The sequence below is a fragment of the Salvia hispanica genome, chromosome 2 (genome assembly GCF_029641045.1).
Source record: "Salvia hispanica isolate PSC_SH4W2 chromosome 2, Shi_PSC_v1, whole genome shotgun sequence".
In the NCBI taxonomy this organism is placed as follows: Eukaryota; Viridiplantae; Streptophyta; class Magnoliopsida; order Lamiales; family Lamiaceae; genus Salvia; species Salvia hispanica.
Genome location: NC_142693.1, coordinates 3192113 through 3217721, shown reverse-complemented (window position 1 = coordinate 3217721; position 25609 = coordinate 3192113). Strand labels below are relative to the sequence as shown.

General features: G+C 37.2%; 2 protein-coding genes and 1 pseudogene across 3 annotated transcripts; all 3 read right to left on the bottom strand.

Moving 5' to 3' along the window:
• Positions 1-1234: 1234 nt before the first annotated feature.
• Positions 1235-6862, bottom strand: LOC125204330 (disease resistance protein RGA2-like). Of its 2 annotated transcripts, XR_016135202.1 has the most exons (4): positions 6754-6862; positions 2981-5395; positions 2058-2904; positions 1235-1976 (listed from the first exon to the last, which is right to left on the bottom strand). XR_016135202.1 is itself a non-coding variant. In XM_089064096.1 (3 exons), exons 2-3 carry the CDS (start codon positions 4493-4495, stop codon positions 1973-1975), a joined length of 2442 nt encoding a protein of 813 aa, XP_088920222.1. In that variant the 5' UTR covers positions 4496-5395; positions 6754-6862; the 3' UTR covers positions 1235-1972. The 2 variants fall into 2 exon arrangements, 1 of the variants encoding a protein (XP_088920222.1); XM_089064096.1 differs by having other exon boundaries at positions 2058-5395.
• Positions 6863-12864: 6002 nt separating this feature from the next.
• LOC148931394 (exopolygalacturonase pseudogene) lies at positions 12865-14329 on the bottom strand (annotated as a pseudogene).
• Positions 14330-16300: 1971 nt separating this feature from the next.
• On the bottom strand, positions 16301-20119 carry LOC148931393 (disease resistance protein RGA2-like). Its single transcript, XM_089064390.1, has 2 exons — positions 16813-20119; positions 16301-16682 (listed from the first exon to the last, which is right to left on the bottom strand). Exon 1 carries the CDS (start codon positions 20113-20115, stop codon positions 16825-16827), a length of 3291 nt encoding a protein of 1096 aa, XP_088920516.1. The 5' UTR covers positions 20116-20119; the 3' UTR covers positions 16301-16682; positions 16813-16824.
• Positions 20120-25609: the final 5490 nt, after the last annotated feature.

The following is a 25609-nucleotide window of genomic DNA, read 5'->3' as shown; positions in this document are numbered from 1 at the left end:
AGAATCTTTCACACCTAAGTCCACTAGCGAATATTTCTTTAAACAAGATAAAACGTGCGAGTTCCTAATCTATCTATGCTTTCATCCAGTTTCCATTTAAGATGACCCACTTGCGAAGAATAGTAAAAATTAGGCTAATTTCTTAAAATCGATAACTATGAAGTAATTTAACTTCAAAGAATCTTTCACACCTAAGTCCACTTGCGAATATTTCTTTAAACAAGATAAAACGTGCGAGTTCCTAATCTATCTATGCTTTCATCCAGTTTCCATTTAAGATGACCCACTTGCGAAGAATAGTAAAAATTAGGCTAATTTCTTAAAATCGATAACTATGAAGTAATTTAACTTCAAACAATCTTTCACACCTATGTCCACTTGCGAATATTTCTTTAAACAAGATAAAACGTGCAAGTTCATCATCTATCTATGCTTTCATGAGTTCATCCAGTTTCCATGTTAAAGTGACACTTTGTTAAAAAGAGGCAAATAAGTATATACTGCATCTTAAAATAGTGTATATAAAGGCAATCCAAACCACATGTGAAAACTAAAGCAATAGATTAAATACTAAATTTAACAATTTTATCTATACACCAAACCGTAATTAAGATTCATGATGTTTTCCAATTTTATCTCCAAAATGATGGAGTTTGGATGCTTGATCTTCTATCCCCTCCTCTTCTTTTTATTCATGGTCATTTTCTCTGTATTTTGTGGGGTAGTATGGAATGCCAAAAACCGCCTCCTCTTTTCCTCATTTAAATCTGAATTACATGAATCTGCTACAACGGCTCACGGGACTGTTGTGTTGAATCCCGCAGACAACGTGCATGGAACGTCTCTTGGCTTTGCTTTTCGTTTCTGACTTCATCCAGCCTCCATTTTCACCACCTCTGCTCTCTAGACATATGAAGGAAAAATAGCACATTTGTAAGTTGAAAAACATATATACATGTATGAAATCAAAGGGTTTAAGACTTAAACCCTTTTCCAAACTTAAACCTTAAGTTGGAAAATGAAATCTGGAAAATGAAGATTTCATTTTCTTAATATTAGAATTCTGTTTGTCTTATGTAATATTAGTATGATAATTATGTCTTGTTAGGTGTTGATTTCATTTTGGTTAACATTCATTTCAGTGTTTAATTAGTCAACAGAGGAACACAGAAATTGTTATCTTGTGTGAAGGGGAAAAAAGTAACAACATGGAAATGAGAGATGAAGAGAAGAGTTGCAACTTTGCAAATATAGAGAGATCCATTCCATTCCATTGCTTCAAAATTTTATTTTCCTCAACACAATATCAAAAATGATACTCCATCAACCAAGGTTTTGAGATTGGGATGGTTGCACTACTGCGAATCGATACGTAATTCCCAACAATGTGTAATCTCTAAACGAGCGAGTCGCTTCAGTGCATCCACAAGGGCTAGACACCTCAACTTGTTAAAACAAACTACACTTATATCCTTCATCCTTGTGAAGCACAATAAAAACTGGACTAATTTCTCAAAATCAACAACTAAGAAGTAATTTAACTTCAAAGAATCTTTCAAACCTAAGTCCACATATGAATTTCTCATTGAACAAATAAATAAAACGTGCAAGTTCCTAATCTATGCTCTCATCCAATTTCCAAGTAAAAAGTGATGTTAAAAATAGGTAAATAAATATACTACTGTCTCATATGCAGCATAACCATAGAGGAAAACCAGAGCAATGGATTAAATATAGATTTCAACAAATTATTCTATCATATAACCACACATGCTAAGTAGTACTATTAAAACTAAACCGTAGAATTCATGATGTTCTCCAATTGTCGGTGGTAGTTTGTCTCCGAGATGATGGAGTTTTGGATAGATCACAACGTTCCACGCGTGCATGAATCCTGCAGTTCACGTGGAATGTCTCTCGACTTTGCTTTTCGGTTCCGACTTCATCCTGACTCCATTTTCACCTCTGCACTCTACCTACGAATGAAATATTAATGCATTTGTAAGTTTTAAAACATTATAGTACTTCCTCAACACAGCTTGGAAAAGTATACTTACCAATTAAGCTTGCAAATCACCCGGTATGGGAGTTCATCTCTGATTTCCAGATTGGGATGGTTGCACCACTCCGAATCAATGTGTAGTTCCGGGCAATCTTTAGTTAGTAAGAATTCTAATTTAGTGAGGCGCACAGCCACAGAGGGAAGACACCTCAACCTGCTACAATCTATTAGGCATAAGATCCTTAGAGATGAGAGGTTCCCCAGCCACTGGGGCAATTCTTCTACCCCTATATTTTCTAACTTTAAGTACTCAAGAGTACAGTGATGTTGAATTGATTGAGGCAGCCACTCCCAATTTTCAACTCCCTTCAACTTTAACTGAGTAAGTGAATTGCAACATCGTTGCAATATACCATCCACAGTCTTGATGGCATCACTACTCTCCATTAACCACTCCACACTCACATGTATAGCTAGTTTCTTCAACCTGCCTAAATCCCAACTCTCAACCCGACCACTAGCCATGAAATTAGGAACACCTCTGATTATCAATGATTCGAGGCGAGATGATTTAGCTAGGCAATCAATTAGCATTGGTAGATTTTTTAGCCTCCCTAATCCTTCCAAACTTAGCATCTCGATTGTGGCTGCGGACGACTCTAGAATTTGATGTGGAAATTCCACCAACTGTCCGCACCCTGCAATTTCCAGGTTACGGAGGATTCCTTGATATTCTCCTACTCCGCCACTTAGATTCCCAATTGACATTAGATTTTCACAGTCTGTTATACGCAACTCCTCAAGAGAATTGAGGCTGTCCAGACCATCCGGTAATTCTATCAATGCATGGCAATCTTGAATCCATAATATTGAGAGATTCTGACTGTTATAGAATAACTGTTCTGGCAAACATTTCAATTCTAGTTCAGATATTACGAGAGTTCTTAAATTATTGAATGAAGAATTTATGAACCTCACCTTCTCCATGCGATGCAAACGAAGAGTTTCCAGATTAAGCATGTTCACCAGAGTTGGGATTTCCTCACATTCTGAGCAGTTGGAAAGTGTTATCTCAGTCAAGTTGTCAAGTGTTTCCCGGGAGCCTTGAAGCTCATCCCATACGGCCATCTTCTGACACCATCTTGGAAATCTTTTGCCTTTAAATCCTAAAATCTGCAACACTTTCAAATTTGCATGAGGTTGGAGGCCTTCCAATACACTCTCATCATTTATTTCACGGACTGTTCTCTCGTCATCCCAATTAAACATCAATGTAGACAAGTACGACTTCTCCAACATATTTGCTTTCATTGCGTCTTCCTTATCACGCACCCTTTCAAGGTTCTTAATCGTTAGTATTCCTTTGAGATTTTTCAAACTTCCGAGCTCTTCAATTTGGTAGCCCTTCTCTTCGCCCACTTTAAATAACTCAAGTGTTTGAAGACTAGTTAATCTCCCAATATCCGCAGGCAACTTTGTTTTCATATGTAGATAAAGATGCCTTAAATTAATCAAATACTTCAACGTATCTGGCAGTTCCTTCATCTCCCATATTTCTGATCTTAATGTTTGCAAGTGAAGTAGTTCTCCAATCCACTCTGGAATGTTTGTAATTGATGTATTGGAAATGTTGAGATTTCTCAAATGTATCAACTCCCTAATTGAACTGGGCAACTCTTTATAATTCCGACCATAAAGAGTTAGATTATGCAAACATTTGAAGTCAGAGAATATGGTACCAGAAGTTCCACGTCCCAAAAGTAATGTACGCAAATTCCTCGACACTTCTTCTGGAATACGAATCGAATCCTTTTTGTGAAACTTGTATCGAGAGCTGCCATCTGCATTATTATTAGATAACACAGAAGATGCAAGATCATGTACAAGATCGTGCATCATATAGTATTCCCTCCCAAGAATATCTGTCCTTGCAGCTTGCAAGAAAGAGTTCTGTAGAAGTACATTACAAAATATATTTCCCACAGACTCCATATCATCTCTTCGGCTAGGTTGAAGAAAGAGAAACCCTTCTGCCATCCATAGTTCAATCAGCTCTTCCTTCATGATTTCCCAACCTTTGGGGAAAATCGAACAGTACGCGAAGCACTTCTTAAGTGATGGCGAAGTCAAGTGATCATAGCTCAATTTCAATATATTTGAAATACTTTTACCTTCTTCACTATCCGAAAGCCAATTTTCTTTGATGGAGCGCCAATCTTGTACAGATTTACAGCGACAAAGCACACCCCCAGCCACATTGGCAGCCAAGGGCAAACCCTGACATCTTTTTGCAATCTCTTTCCCAATCGTCTCATATTTTGATGGAACTTCTGCATTTCCATCAAATGTTTGTGCTTTGATTATGGACCAGCACTTTTCGTCTGATAAGCCTTTCACTTGATGAATACGAAATGGGTTAACAGTTAAAACAACCTTTTTACTCCTGGTAGTGATGATAATGCCATTCCCCTTAGTAGAAGAGACTCCCTTCATGTTATTTATGAAGTCTTCCCATATCGGAACATCTTCATTCCAAACATCGTCAAGAACAAGAAGATAAGTTTTAGCCCTGAGAGCTTGTCGAAGCTTGTTCAGGATAACTTCCTCATGCTCAACTCACTCCACTCTATCACTGGTAGTTGAAGCCAATGTTGAATGGATTTTGTTGTAGAGACCGATTGGATCAAAAGTTTGAGAAACATGAACCCAAATATCTGATCCGAATGTCTTTAGGCTTTCGTGATTGAAGACATTCCGAGTCAACGTGGTCTTCCCCATACCCCCCATTCCGACAATAGCAACGACGGAGATGGTCTGATCTTGGGGGATATGGGTCAGCATGTCAACTACATTGGACACATCATCGTCTCTTCCGACAAAGATTGGATCAATCTTGATCGAGTTAGTCTGAATGGAAGTTGGAGCAACAACATGTGCATTCAGAATTTTGCTTTGAAGGCCAAGATCTGTTGCCGTTTTGGTCATAGACTCAAAAGTGGTATTGATTTGCTTGATTGTAAGAGCCATATTATGCCGGCGTGAAATGTAAGTACATGCTGAGAAGCATGATAGCATCTTATCCTTAACAGTGGGTGTCTTCATTTTCTTCACTTTTTTGTGGAGGAGATGATAGCTGAGTTCGTCCAAGACATTATCAGCATTGAGAGCCACAACTTCGAGCTCCCTCAACCAGATCTTAACATCTTGGGTGATGGATTTATTTGCGGCACCATTCAAGTAGGCTTGAATGATACCCAAAGTTGTCTGCAGCTGTTGCGCATTTTCATCGAGACCTTGAATTAGAGAGTACTCATCCTTCAAAACGTTGATCAGGTTTTGGACAAGAACTTCAGTGGCTGCAGAACCTCCTTCCATAGTTTTGCAGAGTGATACCTATATTAAAAGATGAAATCCTTTTAAATTTTTGTTTCATGTAAACTTGTGGATAACTCTTCAATACTCACTCATAAACACCATTATACAATATCATAGTTCCAACTTCCAAATCTTGATCTCTTTCTCTTGAGAAAGCAAATAAAAAGTCTAAAAGATTCACGGTTTATGTATCTATCTTATGATTCTTTTCTACAAAAATAACAAGCTCCTTGTTTGAATTTTGTATAGTTTTGTCGTAACTTTTAGAAAATAAAGAAACTACTTTTTAGAAATTGCACTCACTCTCTTAAAAGGTCCTATAAGGGGCAGGGGAAGGGTTATTCCAACATCAAATCGATGTAAGATAAGATTTAAGAGATTTATTAAAAACAACCAAGTGACCAACTACTCCCTCAATTTGAAAGGAGAGAAATGATTACAAATCTGTAATGTAAGTAAGCATTTTTATGGGCTGAAATACGTTTAAGCATCAAGAAATATTATTTTCTGGCTCTAATTAATTAATTAATTGATCCAATAAAAGTCCACATTAATTCCTAAACCCAATTAACCATATATATGACCATGCATATACAATAACTATTATCCAAATTTGATGAAATTTTGTAACAAAAAACTACTGTCGTTACAAAATATTTACGCCTTCTTTAATCAGTGAATACATGCTTTCCTCATCTTCAACTTAACTGAAGAATAAAACACATAATATTAGTCATATATAATCTACATATGAAACTGCGAACAAAACACAACATACTTCCTCTGTCCTATAAAAATTTGAACATTTATATTGATGTAAAATTATACTATTACTCATATACTCCCTCCGTTCATGATTAGGAGTCCCGGTCACTTTTGCGCACCCATTTTGTAAAAAAGATAAAAATTAGTTTAAGTGGAGAAATAGTAAAGTAAAAGAGAGAATAATGTTGAGAAGACTCTTGTCAACATTATTCTCACTCTTACTTTACCATTTCTCCACTTTAACTATTTTTTATCATTTTTATAAAATGGTTATGCAAAAGTGACTGGGACTCCTAATCACGGACGGAGGGAGTATACATTAATTTCTAATATGACCCATCATTACAGTTCATTAAAAACACCAAATATAATGTTAGTCATATTATCCACTGGCACTATCTTAACTAGTACCAATATCTTCTTCTATCTTACTTTACCAATTATTATTCATTAATTCTCATGTCATTTCAATCGCACATATTTTTATAGGATGGGGGTGTATAATATAGGAAAATCCACACTTAACTAGCAGTAAGATGATAAATTACAAGATTTATAAGAAAAAATTCCTTCAGCAAAAGTATGAAAATGAAAAATGAAAATCTACTTACTTGCTGCACAAAACAGTGCGATTATATGTCCGGTAAGAACAAGCTCTCTCTCTCTCTCTCTCTCTGCCAAGAGTCGATTGCAAATATTCAGAAAACTAATGCAAAGAGGTATGAAAAAGAGGAAAACAACACTATACAAGCAGTCAAGCAGAGCTTCAATTATTGATTAGGTTTGTGCGAGCCAGCCTGTAATGTCATAAATGTCAAATTGGACATTATTAGGTTGATTAAAACTGTACTAACACGTCTACCTATAAAAGGCCAGCTATTACTAGGAAATGCATTGCAGCAAAAACTGTACTCACACGTCTACCAATAAAAGGCCAGCAATTACTGGGAAATGTATTGCAGCAATGGAAAAATGTTGGTGTAATTACACTTTTACATGCGAAATGTTTCACCAATATTTCAATTGAGTGCAAACTGTTTTAAGTTAATAAATATTATATAAAAAGTTTGATTAGTGTTGCAAATTAGTACATTCCGTCTAAAAATCACTAACATCGTTGCTTTTTCTTATTTTTCATCCTTTCGACTCTAGAATTAGCTACAAATATTAGCCGAAAGTTAAATGTGAATTCATTGTTTAATAAAATACCCATATGCAATGCATAAGGTATTATTTAGGGAAATAATATCATGGTTTTTAGGGCATAATTTTGGAGAAAAATAAGAAAAAGTAATATTGTTAGTGATTTTTAGATGAAATGTACTACTTCGTAACACTAATCAAACTTTTTGTATGATATTTGTTAACTTAAAACATTTTGTACTCAATTGAAACATTGGTGAAATATTTTGCACGTAGATTGTAATTATCCCAAAAATGTTACTAGGAGGTATGCTCTATGATTTTATATGTATTAATTTTATAATAAAATATGATTGAAATAAAGTTTGTGAAATGTGGGATCTATAACAAAATATTGTAGAAACATCAAATGCAACTCCCTCCATCTATAAAAAATATTGCACTAGTAGGTAAAGTAGAGAAAAGATGAGAAAAAGTAGGTAAAGTAAGAGATAGAGAGTTTTTATTTATAGAAATGAGACTATTTTTTTTAGATATTCCAAAATAATAAAATGAGACTATTTTTCGTTAACAAAGGGAGTGTTTTTTGTTAATGCACGGCCAAAAATGACAAAATAATATTGTATGTTTATTATTGATGGATGAAGGGAGTATTAATTTTTAACTGTGGAGGCTAATTGCTATATTCTCCGATCATTTATACTCCCTCCTAACATGATAAGATTTATAATTAATAAAATAAATGTACAGGTGAGATTTAATTAGATCTGCACTTAACAAATTATCCATTTCGTTAAATATTCAGAACAAATTTCGCGTTTGAGAAACTTCTTTTAACTTTCGAAAAAGGGTAAGATGGGTTGGAATTTGGCACCTCTAAGAAAGACTCTTAATTATAACACGTCTCTTGAAAACATAGTTCATTCTACTAGGATGAGATGTGGGATAAATTGGTTTTATTTTGAAAAATCAATTTTGCTAGCATATAAAACAAATTTTACTTCCTCTGTTCTATTCCGACACATAATTTTATGTACTATTGTTTTATGAGTTAAGTGAAGAATAAAGTAAGTGAGAGGGAAAAAGTAAAGAGACTGATGTTATCATTTTTAGAAATGTGTCATTTAGAGTAGAAACATCTCAAAAAGGAAAAATAGTTCATTTAGAGTGGGATGGATGGAGATAGAGAAAAATAAGAGAGTGACAAAAGTAGGGATGTTGTTTATATTTTAAGAAACGTTTCATTTTTAATGGGACAAACGAAAAAGGAAAACAATAAATTTTAATAGGACCGAGGCAGTATATAAAAGTGACACTGACATTCCATTAACTTTTTCAACTTTCTTTCTCTTTCACTTTTCTTAAAATCTGTGACTATTTAAATATGGACGACATATGGTAGACGGAGGGAGTAGCCGAGCCTTTCCAGCAATGGGGCCTAGTTAGGTTAGTGGGTGGAGTATACAACTTCAATTTACGAAAGAATAAAATGTGATTTTCGACATAACATAATACACCCCAACAAGAACAAAATAGTTAATAAATAACTTCTCCGAATAATTGAATCCTTCAATTTAACTAGCCATGATCGAACCACCGAGTCGAGGAAAAGTGCGAGAATGAGAAAATCCCTTCTTTAGACATTGAGTTTTGGAAAATCAATCCAGGAATTAATTTATAAATTTAATCTTCAATTTAATTAAAACGTAATGCTAAAAGAAGACAATACATAAAACAGAATGCATAAAGTTAGTATCTTTCTCAAAGCTAAATATAACTTGTTATTTTTGTTTCTAAAAAGGGACAACCACGAGGAGGAAAGTAATGTTGAAAAATGGGGAATGATTTTCGAAAACCTTGGTAAGGAAAAAAGGTGGGGTATTGATAGGAATTAGCCTATCGGAGGAATTATTTGAGTGAATTTGTAGAGAGGAAAAGAGAACGACCCTAGTTGAGGTTCTAGGGGGCATTTTCACGCCAGAACGAGATTAATAATTTAATTCTTCATTCTGCTTGATAATAATAAAAGACTCCACACATATTTATAATATGTGTGGTACAAAAAAGATCCTCCTATAAACTAGGGAAGTAAATCAAAAGCAAATCAAATCCTAACCACTAGGCAAAGTAAATAAAATCATAGCAACTAAATAATACTAAAACATAAATAAACTAAATAAATATACGGAGAGAATATCAGTTCCCTTCCGGAATAAAATAGAATATCTGGTCCCTATCAACTCCCCCACCGTTGAAAACCACCTTGCCCTCAAGGTGGAAGTCGGAAAAACAATCTTCCATCTCGTTGTCTTTGGTTAGATCTTCAAATAAAATTGCATCGCTTGTGACCTCAACGAATGATGGAGAAACTGTTTTCGGGCATGAAATCTCTTCAGCGATTTCAGTGACATAACCAATGATGACAACATTGATTTTTGGGCAATGAGATTGTGGAGGACATTTGGTTTCCACCAAAGCCATTGCCTCATCCAACGCTTGAGGCGATTCGTCGTCATCTTTTTTCATCTCGTCGATGACGGGATCATACTTGACATTTGTTGTTGACACATCGTCATTTTTTGCAATAGTCTCGACGACAGAATCAGATGTGGCCTCCTTTTTAGCCATGACCTCCTTTTTTGCTAAATATGCAACTGCCTCCGAAATTTTGTTGAGAAGTTTATTCGTCTCGGCGAAGTAAATGGCATCCTCATCAAAGTTATGATAAACAGCATCCAGAAATTCTTGCCATGAGCAATTAGGATTCGAGCATCGATATTCGTGGAGCCATACAGATGCTGGATGGTCAAAAAATAACCTCACAAAAAACAAACGATCAGTATCAGAAAACAAATGATAGTCAAAATACTCCTGAACATCCAAAATCCATCTCACGTGGTTAACACCAGAAAACAGAGGAGGAGAGTTTGACAGCAAGATAAACATGGTGGTAGAAATCAATAGGAGGATGAGAACCTAATGAAAGCACCAATTTGATAGGAATTAGCCTATCGGAGGAATTATTTGAGTGAATTTGTAGAGAGAAAAAGAGAACAACCCTAGTTGAGATTCTAGGGGGCGTTTTCACGCCAGAAGAGAGAACGAGATTAATAATTTAATTCTTCATTCTGCTTGATAATAATAAAAGACTCCACACATATTTATAATATGTGTGGTACAAAAAAGATCTCCTATAAACTAGGAAAGTAAATCAAAAGCAAATTAAATCCTAACCACTAGGGAAAGTAAATAAAATCATAGCAACTAAATAATACTAAAACATAAATAAACTAAATAAATATACGGAGAGAATATCAGTTCCCTTCCGGAATAAAATAGAATATCAGGTCCCTATCAGGTATCCTATTCAAACTTATTATTGTAGATAAATATATGTAATAACTTAGATTTGTTTTTTACTCAAATGATATTGTTTGACAGAAATGCGATGATGTCGGCCTATTTAACTAGTAAGGGGAGAGTCCTACTTGATCAATATTGTTATGAATTGAATTTGCGTCCCTAATAAGGCTAATTTCATGCATTAGTTATGGGGTTAAATTCTGTAATTTCCCGGGTTTAACACGAACGTAAGCCAGGTGTGTAGAGGAAATTGCCAGGCCCAGGAAGAAGGAGAAAATCGCCTGGAGAAGGAAGCTGACAAAGGAAGTAAGCAGGAAAGAGAAGGAGTTTTTACCAGACGAAGGAGTGTTCGAGAGAAGGGCAAAATGGGGATTACAAGGAAGAATCTAGAAGCTCCACTCCTTATAAATAAAAGCATGCGGCTTACATGAAGATCATCATCCATCATCTTTAGCTCTTAGCTCATCCCTCACACTCTACACACTTAGGGGATCTAGTTTGGGGGTTTGCGGTTCATAGATTCATCAGTAGTTGTGTAACACCGTCTCTACGAGAGGCGAAGATACAATCTTTTTCCTGTTTTAAGTTTACATTTCTGAATTTCCCGGGTCTTCGCTGTTCGAAGCTAGGTCGTATTTTGTTAAATATTTGTTGGGTGTTGGATGTTGCTCTATTTTGCTATGGAATTTGCTGCTATGGTTTCGTTTCATGTTATTGCTACTTTTTCTGTTTACTTTGAATATTTTAGCGGTTGATATGAGTTATTGAGTTGAATTGTGTGGAGATCATGGTTGATCGTTTGAATTTGGTTGAAATTGTGTGATCGGAGGTGGGAATTACCATGGTTTGTAGTGGATGGCTTGGATCCAGAGTGGATGAAGCGTCTAGTGGTCAGATCTGTTCACTTCATGCATGGTTTTGATGTTTAGTTTCTGTCATCTCGTTTGCCTCGTCTAGCGATAGTTGATCTGCGTGATTTCAGTAGTTAACTATAGTCTAATGGTTTAATTTATCTTGATCTGTTTCGTTTCATAGCTTGTTCTGTTTCCCTCTGCATATCGTTACTAAGGATCGTGAAGAAGATGAAGTTGTTTGTTGGAAAAGCTTTTAGTTAGTTAGTCTGTAGTTTTTCATCCGTACTTGTTAATTTGGAAAATGGTCCCCACGCTCTGTTTTTCCTCTGTCTAGGCATTTTAGGAAATTATTCACTAGGTCTAGTAATTGTTTTCGCTTGAAAGTGATCTTGAGTACGTCTGGTTTATCATCATGCATGTTTCTGTTATTCTTGCCTAGGTCTAGCTGTTAGAATAGAGCATTTCATTTCCCGAGCCTAGGAATCTAATCTCAACCACAAAAATGCGTGGCAGCAGCCAAAAACAGTGTCCAGGTCTTCTTGCATGTTTACTTACGCCTCCATATCTGTGGAATTCGATCCTTCTGGAATGGGTTGAGGGTTTTGAAAAGCAGGAGAAGATTGTGTGCCAACGACAGGTGATTTCATGAATTCTCTGAGTTCTTAGATTTCGTGGGCTAGTGGATTCTCTGGATCTGGGAAGTTTGAATATATTGACATACTCGCACGACACCATTCTTCATTGTCTCTTCAGTCCCCAACGAGGGGGCCGTCTCTACCCAGACTAGTATACACGTGGACTTTCAAGTGTTATTGGGATGACATGACAATATTTTCAATGTAAGCATGAATATTTTGGCAAATGTTCATTGATCACTTTTGTACTCAGCGAGGGATGACTGTGGAGAATGCCGAGTAAAGTTTGACGATTTGCATTCTAAGTTAAGTCTCTCGGAGGTGCATGACTTCATACATGCGACCTTGTTTATTTTCGCTACGTACCAATGACTTGGACAGTGTTGACTTTTCTTCTATAATCTAATAAATCTCTAATGACAAGTAAGATTTTCAATAATGTCCTTGTGACCAAAAGTTATTTTTAAATTCATTGAATTCTAAGTTAATATTCGGTCATTGTCAATTCCCCATCCCTACCCACAGTTCCCAGCATTGCTACCTTTAGCAAAGTGTTGTCGTGACATAATCTTGCATGAGTGAGTATGTTTCATAAATTTGGGTAGAAAATATGACACAAAATAAAACAGTACATCAATAAAAGAAAAACCATGAAATAATTTTATTTCTTTAGTTCATTGATACATATATAAGATTACACTCATACTTATAGGTTTGGAAAGTGATATCATGAACAACTTGAAGGAGTTTGGCCATCTCCAAGAAATTGAACATCAGCTGAAGAGCAAAATGCATTAGTTGGCTGCCCTTTAAAGGTCAAGCTAACTCCCTTCAATTGTATGTCTTTGCAAGGATGCGATTTGCTGCAATCAACCTTCACCCCGACTTCTTTACTCGAGCTACCACGAACATCGATGAATTTTACACCATTTATCAAAACACTCGATTCACCACCCTCACATTTCTTGTGTGGGCAATAATGTTGATCGATGATGATCGGATTGTCCACATTATCTACTATAATGCCCTCAAAAGTGATATCCGAAACAAGGCCCGGTGTAGAAGGCGCGAACGTCTTGATCATCAGCCCGTTTTTGGTGTTTTTTAAATTGCAATTGGTTACCCGAATCGACCGGACTTCCTTCTCCCCTTGATCTTGCCCGAGGCTCCCAATGCTGATGCCGTGGCCCGGGCCGCAATTCACGCCTGTGATGTCCACGTTGGTGACTCCGTCTCCTATGGAGATGCAGTCGTCTCCAGTGGCGATGGTTGCACCGTTGATTCTGATGTTGTTGGATTTTCCGAGGTGGATACCGTCGGTGTTGGGGCTGTGATCCGGAGCTGTGGCGTGGATGTTTGTTATGGTTACGTCGTTGCAGTTGTGGACGTTAAAGTGGAACTTTTTGCTGTTGATGGAATGGATGTCTCTAATGTTCACTTTGTTGACTTTGTCAAGCTTCAATGACTGTAAAATTGGGTGAGGGTTAGGTCATAAATGTACTATATATATATATAGGGGGATAATTTTGATGACTCATCAATTCAGTATATAAAAAATGTAATCATAACGACATGTCAATTACTATGTCTTTGTGTTGACTTTGTAAATTTATATATAGTTATGCACTGTCACTGCATGTGTTTAAGATCTTCTCGTGCTGAAATCAGAGTTGCATCAAAAATTGACAGTGAGACATCTTAACACTGTTCCATTAATAATGAAATGTTCTCTTACATGGAAACAAAATTATCAGATGTTTCAAATTTAATGGGACAGATGGAGTATAAGACAGAGAGAAGAAGTGAAATTCTTCGTGCCACATCATAAGTTTCGGTTTGTGTTACCGTTATAGTGGTGTCATGCGTGGTCTCCCAATAGGAGGCTCCATTTCCGTCTAAGGTGCCTGTGCCTGAGATCGAGAGGCTATCGACATGGCTAAACATGATCCAATGATCAATGTCGGGAGTAGGTTCCTCGGGAGCAATTATGGTTCCATCTAGTACAAAATTGGTTTCACCATTGCATGGCCCTGAAAATTCAATATCACTTAATTCATAATTTCCTTTTGGAACATTAAGTGTGCCTCCATCAGTTTCACAAGCTTTCTTCCAAGCATCTAGAAAATACTGCAACAAAATAAATAAAAATAATTAAGTATGCAACAAATTACATATGCTATCATGAAATCCATCGTTAATTTATGTGGCAAAATGCTTCTTTATTTATGATACCTCTTTGCTATCTGTTTTGGCACCTATGTTACTTTGGGAATGGACATGAAGAGTGCTCCAAATGGATAGAAGAAAGAAAATAACAATGCTTTGAGACAAACAATTTGAATCCATTGATGAAGTATTGTTGGTGATGATATGAACTGAAAATAGAGACACTTCTATTTAAATTTTATTTATGGAATGTTGATTAATAAGTTAGTAGCTTTCCTAGTCAATTTTACAATCAACAGGAAAAAATAAATAACTGACCTACATATTTTTCAAATTGTTTAGCACACAGTTTAGATTTTTATGAAGTTTTGCATCTTGGATATCACTCAAACATACGTCCCGTTTTTGCTATTTTTGTTTTATTTTTAACATATTTTATATTATAATAAAGATTCGTGAATAAATAAATATATACTTTTATTAAATAAAACTGTATAACTTATAGTAATATTCCATTTGTTTGTCTGAGATATTTGTGCATTTGTTCATCTTAACATCTCATAATTTTATCTCTGACCCATAAACATAGTCAACATCCATTTTTCAGAAAGATTTTCACTTTTAAAGTGTGTTTTATTCTCTACTAATAATATGTCAATCACCTTTTCCTCATTTTATATCTTTCATGTACTTTACAATTAATATTAAAAGTCGTTCCGTATCCAACATGTCTATTTTCATGAGAAGAATGAAGTATTATCTTTATGATTTATTTCCTTAGTTGTTAGGTATAAATTTCATGCTTTTTAATTAATAATTTGCACTCTTATTTGATAATCGAGGTTGCACAGAGTTAATAAAATGCGCACTCTTATTTTATAAACGACGACGCCTGTTATATAATAAAATTGTCAACTATTCCATCCACTCAACTCGACATCAACTGTTAAAATTCTAATATCTTGTCCCACATCGGCTTGGTGATGATCCTAGCTCCTCTATATAAGTGTGGATAATCCTACTCCTTATGAGGCCTTTTAAGGGATGAGTGACCCATTTCTAATATCCACCTCATTTTAATATAGTTGGAATCCGTTGTCGCTTGGAATTTGGCACTTCCATTTAGATTCGTGATTTTATTTTCATCTAGCCAACTCGGCATCCACCACATTGTATTGTAGTCGGAGTCCGTCGTCGGTGGGAAATCCGCCCCGCCCATTCTATTTTCTGATTCCATCATTGTTGCCTAACAATTCTAGTTATGTTATTATCCTCATTATAACTCATTTTAGGTAATCTTAGATATTCTCATTAATCTTATTAATTAGCTATTCCAAATATAATTATGGATTCCTTATTGGTGACCTAATACGATAGCGAAATCATTTAATGAAAGCTATATTCATGTCTTTATGGTGTTGAAATATTTGAGCTTCAAATTGCAAGAAGTCAATCTTATAAGCAATATCGATTAAAGGGTTTCAAAGTTAAATTGAATATTAAAATAGAATGTGGTGTTATCGTTACAACCATATCCGTATTTGTATCATCCTGAAATTCGAAAATAAGAATTAATGAAAATGTAGGAAAATTGTTAGTTAGTTATAATCGGAAATTTTATAGAGAAAAAGGAAACTAAATCGGTGTGGATCATTTTTTTATTATTTAGATTATGGGGACGGTGGGAGAAAATTAGGCAAATTTCCCAAAATCGACAACTATGAAGTAATTTAACTTCAAAGAATATTTTCACATCAATATAGAACGTTCAAGTTTCTCATCTACTGTATATTTCATCCAATTTCCATGTTAAAGTGATGTACTCCTATTAAAAGAGGCAATAAGTATAGTGCATCATAAAATAGTGTATATACAAGCGATCCAAATTACAAAACGACATATATATTATAAAATAGTGTATATACAATGAAGCAATCCAAACCGCATATATATGAAAACTAAAGCAATAGATTAAATACTCAATTTAACAAATTTTTCTATCAATCAATCCTATTAATGCTAGGAGCAACGAAAAAAAAAAAAAACTAGCCACACAGGTTAAGATTAATTACACCAAATTAAACCGTTAGATTCATGATGTTCTATCCGGTTGTTGGTTGTAGTTTTTATCTCTGGAGTTTGGATGCTTGATCTTGTTCTCCCTCTTCTACTTTTTATTCTTGATCGTTTTCTCTGTATTTTGTGGGGTATGGAATGCCAAAAATCACCTCTTTTCCACATTGAAATCTGAATATCATGAATCTGCTACAACGTCCCACGCGTGCGTGTGGAATTTTGTGATGAATCCTGCAGTTTCACGTGGAATGTCTCTCGACTTTGCTTTTCAGTTCTGACTTCATCCCGACTCCATTTTCATCTCTGCAGGAAAAATAGCACATTAGTAAGTTTTAAAACATCTAAACATGTATGAAATCAAAGGGTTTAAGTTGGAACACAAAAGAGCCTCAATGAACATTTTCCTCAGCACAATATCAAAAATGATACTTACTTGCTACAACATTCAAATATCGACGCCGTTATAAACCTTGATGATGAAATTCAATTGCTTGCGCCACTCTGAATCAATACATAGTACTGGACAATATTCAATTCCTAGCTGATGTAACAGAGTGAGGCGCTTCATTGTGTCCGGCAGACACCTTAACTTCTCAAAACCAACTAGAAATAACCACCGCACAGATGAGAGGTTTCCCAACCATTGGGGCAATTCTTGTACCCCTATATTTTCTAACTCCAACCAAGAAAGAGCAGTGGGGTGTTGAATTGATTGGGGCAGCCACTCCCAGTTTTCCACCCCCTTCAAATAGAAGTGAGTTAGTGAGTTGGCACATCCTTGCAGCATCCCTTCCACAGTTGCTCCAATGGCATCGCTACTCTCCATTGACCACTCCACACTCACATCTATATATAATTTCTTCAACCTGCCTAAATCCCAACTCTCAACCCTACCACTTGCCATGAAATTAGGAACACCTTTGATTGTCAATGCTTCCAGACGAGGAGATGATCTAGCGAGGCAGTCAATTAGCATCGGTAGATTCCTTAGGCTCTTTAATTCTTCCAATACGAGTGTCTTGATTGTGGGCGCGGACGACTCTAGAATTTGACATGGCAATTCAATCAGCTTTTCGCACCCTTCAACTCTCAGCTTATGGAGGATTCCTTGATAGTTTCTTACTCTGCCACTTGAATTCTCAATTGACTTTAGAGTTTTACAGTTTCGTATTGACAACTCCTCTAGAGAATTGAGGGTGTCCAGCCCATCTGGTAATTCTATCAATACATGGCAGTCTTCAATCGTTAATGTTGAGAGATTCTGATTGTTATAAAATAACTGTTCTGGCAGACATGTCAACGGTAATCCAGATATTACGAGAGTCTTTAAGTTCTTGAATGAAGAATTTATGACCCTCACCTTCTTCAATCCAGATAAATAAAGAGATTTCAGATTAGACAAGTGCTCTAGCATTGGGATTTCCTCACATTCTGAGCAATTCCGAAGTGTTAACTCTGTCAAGTTGTCAAGTGGTACCCAAGAGCCTCGAAGCACATCCGATACTTCCATCTTCTCAATCCATCTTGGAAATCTTTTGCCTTCAAACCCTTCAATCTCCAACACTTCCAAATTTGCATGAGGTTGGAGGCCTTCCAATACACTCTCATCATTTATTTGTCTGTCATAACTGTAAGCCCAACTAAACATCAATTTAGACAAGTTTGACTTATCCAACATTTTTGCTTTCATAGCCTCTTCCTTGTCACACACCCTTTCAAGATGCTGAATTTTCAGTGTTCCTTTGAGACGTTTCAAACTTCCGAGCTCTTCAATTTGGTAGCCCTTCTCTTTGCCCACGTTAAAGAACCAAAGTGTTTGGAGATTAGTTAATTTCCCAATCTCTGCTGGCAACTCTGTTTCTGACTCTAGACAAAGATGTCTTAAATTAATCAAGTACTTCAATGTATTTGGCAGTGGGTTCAGCGTTCGTACTGATCTTAATGTTTGCAAGTGATGGAGTTCACCAATCCACTCCGGAATGTTTGCAATGAATGTTTTGGAAATATTGAGATTTCTCAAATGTATCAACTCCTTAATTGAAATGGGCAACTCTCTAAACTCACCACCATAAAGAGTTAGATTATGCAGACATTTGAAGTCAGAGAATATGGTACCAGAAGTTCCATCTCTCAAGAGTAATGTACGCAAATTCCTCGACACTTCTTCTGGAATACGACTCAATTCTTTTTCGTGAAACTTGTATCGAGTGTTGCCATCTGCATTATTAGATAAAACAGAAGATGCAATATCATGGACTAGATCGTGCATCACACAAGTTTGCCTTCCATAATAATCTGTCTTTGCAGCTTGCAACAAAGAGTTCTGTAGAAGCACATTTAAAAACATATTTCCCACAGACTCCATATCATCTTTTTGGCTAGGTTGAAGAAAGAGAAACCCTTCTGCCATCCAAAGTTCAATCAGCTCCTCCTTCATGATTACATGACCTTTGGGAAAAATCGAACAAAACGCGAAGCACTTCTTGAGTGACGGCGAAGACAGATGATCATAGCTCAATTTCAATATTGTTGAAATACTATTTCCTTCTTCACCATCCGAAAGCCAATTGTCTTTTATTGTGCGCCAATCTTGTACGGATTTACGACAAAGCACACCCCCAACCACATTGGCAGCCAAGGGCAAACCCTGACATCTTTCCGCAATCTGTTTCCCAATCATCTCATATCCGGATGGAACTTCTGCATTCCCATCAAAAGCTTTTGTTTTGATTATGGACCAGCACTCTTCATTTGATAAGCCATTAACCGGATGAATACGAAATGGATTAACAATTGAAGCAACATTCTGAATCCTGGTAGTGATGATAATGCCGTTCCCCTTAGTAGAAGAGACTCCCTCCATGTTATTTATAAAGTCTTCCCATATCGGAACATCTTCATTCCAAACATCGTCAAGAACAAGAAGATAAGTTTTAGCCATGAGAAGTTCTTTAAGCTTATTGAGGATAACTTCCTTGATCTCAACTCTGTCACTGGTAGTTGAAGTCAATGTTGAATGAATTTTGTTGTAAAGACCAATTGAATCGAAAATTCGAGAAACATGAACCCAAATATGTGATCCGAATGTCTTTAGGCTTTCGTGATTGAAGACATTACGAGTCAATGTGGTCTTCCCCATACCCCCCATTCCGACAATAGCAACGATGGAGATGGTCTGATCTTGGGGGATATGATTCAGCATGTCAACTATATTAGACACATCATCATCTCTTCCGACAAAGATTGGATCAATCTTGATCGAACTAGTCTGAATGGAAGTACGAGCAACAATGGGTGCATTCAGAATTTTGCTTTGAAGGCCAAGATTTGTTGCCGTTGTGCTCATAGACTCAAAGTTGGTATTGATTTGCTTGATTGTATGAGCCATATTACGCCGGCGTGGAAAGTGACTACATGCTGAGAAGCATGATAGCATCTTATTATTGGCCGTGGGAGTCTTCATCTTCTTTATTTTCTTGCGGAGAAGATCATAGCTGAGTTCGTCCAAGACATTATCAGCATCGAAAGCCACAACTTCAAGCTTTGCCAACCAGATCTTAACATCTTGGGTGATGGATTTATTTGCAGCATCATTCAAGTAGGCTTGAATGATGCCCATAGTCGTCTGCAGCTGTTGCGCATTTTCTTCGAGACCTTGAATTAGTAAGTACTCATCCTTCAAAACATTGATCATGTTTTGGACAAGAACTTCAATGGCTGCAAAACCTACTTCCATAGTATTGCAGAGTGATACCTATAGTGAAAGAGGAAATGCTTTTAAATTTTTGTGTCATGTAAACTCGTGGATGACTCTTCAATACTCACTCTCATAAAATATTATACTCTCGTATCATATTACTGCAATTGTAGTACAAACACCATTATTCATAATCATACTAGTAAGTAGTAGTAAGATATTATTATGATTCCAAAACTTGATATCTCACTCTTGAAAAAGCAAATAAAATGTCCAAATGATTCAAGTTTTATGTACGTATTTATCTTGTGATTCGATCTTATCCACAAAAATAACAAGCTCCTTGTGTGAATTCTGTATAGTTTTTTCATGACTTATAAAAAATAAAGAAACTATTACAAATTGACACTCACTCTCTTAAAAGTTTCCATAAAAGGTTACGGGGAAAGTTATCTGTACTTATATAAAGGAGACAAGTTCATCACATGTCAACGTGAGACAAGATTTAAGAAATTTTATCAGAAATAGCCAACTACTACCCTTAGAGCATCCACATCCATGCTCTTCCTCATACAATAGCACAACATCCATATCTATGCTCTTCTTCAAAAGCATGCTCTTACACTATTCAAGGGTTCCACCATTCTATTATTCAATTTAAATACTTCAATTACTAAAAACATTTCCACAATATTAAAATGCATTCAAAATACCTGAAATACTATTACAATTTACTGAAAAATTAAATATTACATAATTAAAATCATAAAAATTAAGGTGAGTTGTATGAAAAGATATGAGAGAAGTATGACTGAGAGATAATTTGATGTAAAATATGGATGATGAATGTGGGTATTTATATATGATTTTGGGATAATTTTTTTTTTTTTTAAATCACAAAAATTTGGAAAAATGGTCGAAAAACGGCTATATTTTTGGGAATCCGAAAAAATTTATATTTTTTGGATTAATTTCGATTTTTTATGATTTTTTTAAAAGAAATTAAATTTAACGGAATAAAAACGAGCTCAATCGCGCATGGGGCGATTGGGCGTCACCGCCCAACCAAAAGCCGTCACGTCCCCTGCTCTTCGGCAAGAGCGCAACGGCGAGCACGTCGCTTGCCACGCCGTCAGCACGACACGTGCTCTTGCTCTTAACTTGAAAGAAGAGAGATTATTGCAAATCTGTAATGTCTAAGTTTTATGGGCTAAATACGTCTAGGCAACAAAAAATATTATTTTCTGGCTCTAATTAATTACATTATCAATTAATCCAATAAAAGTCCACATTGATTCCTAAACCCAATTAACCATATCTTTACAAGATATGAACATGCATATGGGTTTTCATACGGGATCAACCCCGACAACAGTAGAAGAAACACAAGTAAGAGTGGAGGAGCCAGCACTGGAAGCCACGGAGTTGGAACCAGAGGAGAATTTGCCGGTGTTCGAGACCGCGGAAGAAGAATGATAAGGCCAATTTCATGCATCGGTTATGGGATAAATTCAATGATTTTCTGGGTCTAACACATGTTTTAAGCCAGGTTGTGTAGAGAAATTGCCAGACGGAGGAAAAAGAAGAAAACAATTGACTGGCGGAAGAAAAGAAGGGAAAATGAGCAAAAGAGCGTGGATTCACTAGACGGAAGAAGCTTCGAAAATGAAGGGCAAAATAGAAAATTCAAAGAAGGATCTAGAAGCCGTCCGCCTATAAATACTGGAAGCACACACCAAATTGACATCACTTTTTTTATGCTCCAGCACGTAGTCTTCAAATTTCTCTACACACTGCACCACAGGGTAATTCGGGGATGTTTGCGTCTTGACAAGTTAGCTTAGTTGTGTACCATTGTCCTCACGTAGGGTGAAGAAACAATCATTTAATTTATGTTGTTTTTGTTGCTTTTGTGCCGAGTCTTCGTTGTTCGAAGCTCGGTTACCATTGAATCATTGTTGAATTCTGGATAATTTAGCTATGGAAGTTTATGTTATGTTTTCGTTTCCGATTCATGATGATTGTTGTTATTTATTTACCTTGGATGCTTTTCGCACTTGATGTGTTGGTGTTGAAGTAAAATTGTGGATTGATTGTGGTTGATCGGGGTAAATCTGTAGCTATGGATTTCGTTGTTGATGGTTTCAGATGGCTTGGATCCGGAGTGGATTAAGCATCTGGTGTTCGGATCTATGGAATTTTTGCATGGAATTGATGTTTAGCTTCTGTTTCTTTATTTACCTCGTCTAGTGATTGTAGATCTGCTTAAATTTCCGGTTAATCATAGTTTTTGACGTCCGATCTAGCATGCTCTGTTTCAATATGGTTTGTTGCTCTGTTTTATACATGTTTACGCTTGGAATTGTTGAAGGAGATGATCGTTGGTAGTTAGGATCAGATTTTTGTTACTGCAGCTTTTCATTTGTACTATTTCTGTTTTGGGAAAATGGTCCCCACTGCATGCGTTTCCTCTGTCTAGCCATTTTAGGGAAGTTGCTCACTAGGTCTAGTAAAATTCAACTGTTCTATTTACTTTAAATCTCACCATGAATGCTTGCATAGTGTTTTCTGTTTCCTAGGTCTAGCTGTTAGGTAATTTTATAATACCCGAGTCTAGTAGTTAAAATTCTCAACCCTAGCAGCTAACCCCATTCTCAAATCCTCTAACTCTTATCTTCGCTTCATTCCACTCTGTGAGATCAACCCTTACTTCTCTATACTAATTAATAGTGTAGTGGGTTAAGGTCTTTTATTGATCGCTGACTGAGAGTGAGTCCGACGACCATAATTTTCGCAGGTATTGAGATCTCCTAGACCTTGTGATCTAGTGAATTCTCTTGATCTGGAGGTTTTCAACACCTTGAAATGTAGCCTGCACATCAAAGAAGGAAGGCCGTCAGTCGCCCAGAGGAACAACGGGCAACCTCGACGGCAGGCGAAGCCGCCAGTGAAGCACGAAGATTATGTATCTCGCTAAGGACACGGACGAACTCATCTGCCAGTTAATTTCTATTGTTTTTATAGTTAGTTATTTTTGCTATTTTTACTCTTATGTTTGAACTTATTTAATTAAACAATTGTGTAGAGCCCAATAAGCTCATTTTCTGGTTTTCTTGGTGATTCTTTCCCGGATTGCAAAAGAGAGTCGAATCATCTAGGCTCCTTAGAATATAAAAAGGGAGTTGTGTTATGAATTGATCAATCAAGAAATAACATATTTTTCCTACTTTCACATCTTTTTTATCTTTCTACAAAACCCTAGTTTCGGATTTGATCCCGAAGGAAGCCCGTGACGTACGCCTAACTTTTCCGTCGCCAGAACTTGTTAAAGGAAGAGCGTCCTTAGCAATTGGTGCTTTCACCGTTGACCTCATAAAAATATTTAATCGGGCGTAGGTCGAACCGAAGGCTTTTCACAACAAAAAACTCACAATTTAGTGACGGAATTAAGAAGCAAAATTTAGGCACTTAACAGATTTAGTGACAGATTAAGTACTGACAGATCCGTCAATAAAAAGTTTGTTGGTAAAAATATTAGTGACTGAAACATCCGTCACTAAAGTTACAATGACAGAAATTAAAGGCGGTTGTCATGGTTTATACGGATTAGTGACAAACTATTCTGTCACTAATTAGTGACTGGCGTTTTACAATCACTTATCTGTCACTAATTCCTGAAATTTTCTCTGCCGTCATTATTTTCGTCACTAATTAGCGTTTTTTTTTGTAGTGTTTGTACAACCCCCTATCATCCCTTGTTACCGGCCCAGTGATTTCCCAACTGATGGACACACCGCCCTTGAATCCGATTAAGACCATGTTGGAGCACTTGGTGGCGAGTATGGCTAGGTTTGAGGCCCGTATGGATGACTATGGTTGACGGCCATCGTCGACGCGATCCCCCACCAGACTGGAACCAGAACCGCCGTACAACTTCATTTTCGGTAGGAACATGGAGGCAGAAATCCCCAGCTTACCGTCGATCTCCACGCTAGCGTTGCTGCCATTCTCGGCAGGCGCCCAGTTTCTAAGGTTTCAGGAGGGCTGTCGCCAATCCCTAGTGGGCCGCTAGGCTTTATGCGCCCTCAGTCCGCCCAGTGATTTTCTTTGTTGAGAGCTCAATCGTAGTGGGATCTACCGTAATCCTCATGTCAATCAACGACAATGGACACATGGGGGTATCGCCCGGTCCAGGTCAGCAATTCTAAGGTAGGGTCCGCATGAGACCATCCTGCTTCTCGTCAGTTTGGGAGTGCCCAGCAATTCGAATAGTTGAGAGATTTGAAGATTGAACCACCTTGTTTTGATCCCCTGGTGGCTGATTGGGTCTTCAATTATCGTGAGAACAATCAGTCGGCACGGTGGACAGAGTTCTTGAGGATTTTCGTCGACATTTTGACCCCAAATGCTTTGTGGACTATTTCGGGGTGATTGCGAAATTGTGTCAGACCAGCTCCTTAGAGAGCTATAACAACGAATTCGATGAGATATTGAATAAGGTGTGTGGATTTCATGAGAACAGATTAGTGACGCTTTATGTCAAGGGATTACAACAGTGTGTCCAACCAGGTTACGTTTCAATATCCTCCTTCCATCGCGGCTGCCAGCTCTAGCTCTAGAGTTCGATGGAGCGATTGAACGTCCTCCAGCGTAGTTGACCTTCCAGCGCGGAATTCGTCGTTCAGAGTGACGAGCCTCGAAGAGTTACTGCAACAAGTTATCCAAACTCCGGATTAGTAGCTTTATGTGCAGAAATTGATGGGGTACAAGTTGCGCATTGAGTACAAAACAGGCGCGCAGCCTTATCCCGCTGCGACATGGAGATTGAGGAGGCGGCGGCTGACTCGACGATGCTATCAATAATGAGCCATCCAATACCGGACATTCTAATATTTTGAGGGAGGACAACCGGACGATTGCTGAGCTTGTGGAGCTCCACGGCAAGATTGAGAAAGCGTCAGCAAGGCCAAACTTTTTCGTTTGTGGATGGGCTGGTGTATTATGACCGCCGAATCGTGGTTGCCATGGAGTCAGTAGAGAGAAGGCTCTGTTGTTGAGCACCATAGCACCCCGTTTGCCGGTCACCCAGGAGTGGATCGCACTTTCCTTTGGCTGGCTACGACCTTTTCTTTGGAAAAATATGCGCAAGGTTTTCAAGCGATTCGTGGATGCATGTTTTGAGTGTCAGACCACAAAATACTCGTCCTAGAAGCCTGTGGGTCTACTGCGGCCGCTGCCTATTCCATCACAAGTCTGGGTGGATGTTTCAGTGGATTTCGTCACGGGTTTACCTCAGTCCTAGGGGTACACGGCAATTTTGGTGGCGGTCGACGGGCTTTCTAAGCATCACGGGTTTTCGAAGACGCTTGTATCCGACAATGATCCTTTGTTTCTAAATGAGGTGTGGGAACATATGTTGCGGTTGAGTGGGGGGACGAAACAACATTTCACGACAGCTTATCACGCACGGTCTGATGGGCAGACTGAGGTTAGAAATTGTGGTTTGGAGCATTATCTGCATACTGTTGTAGCC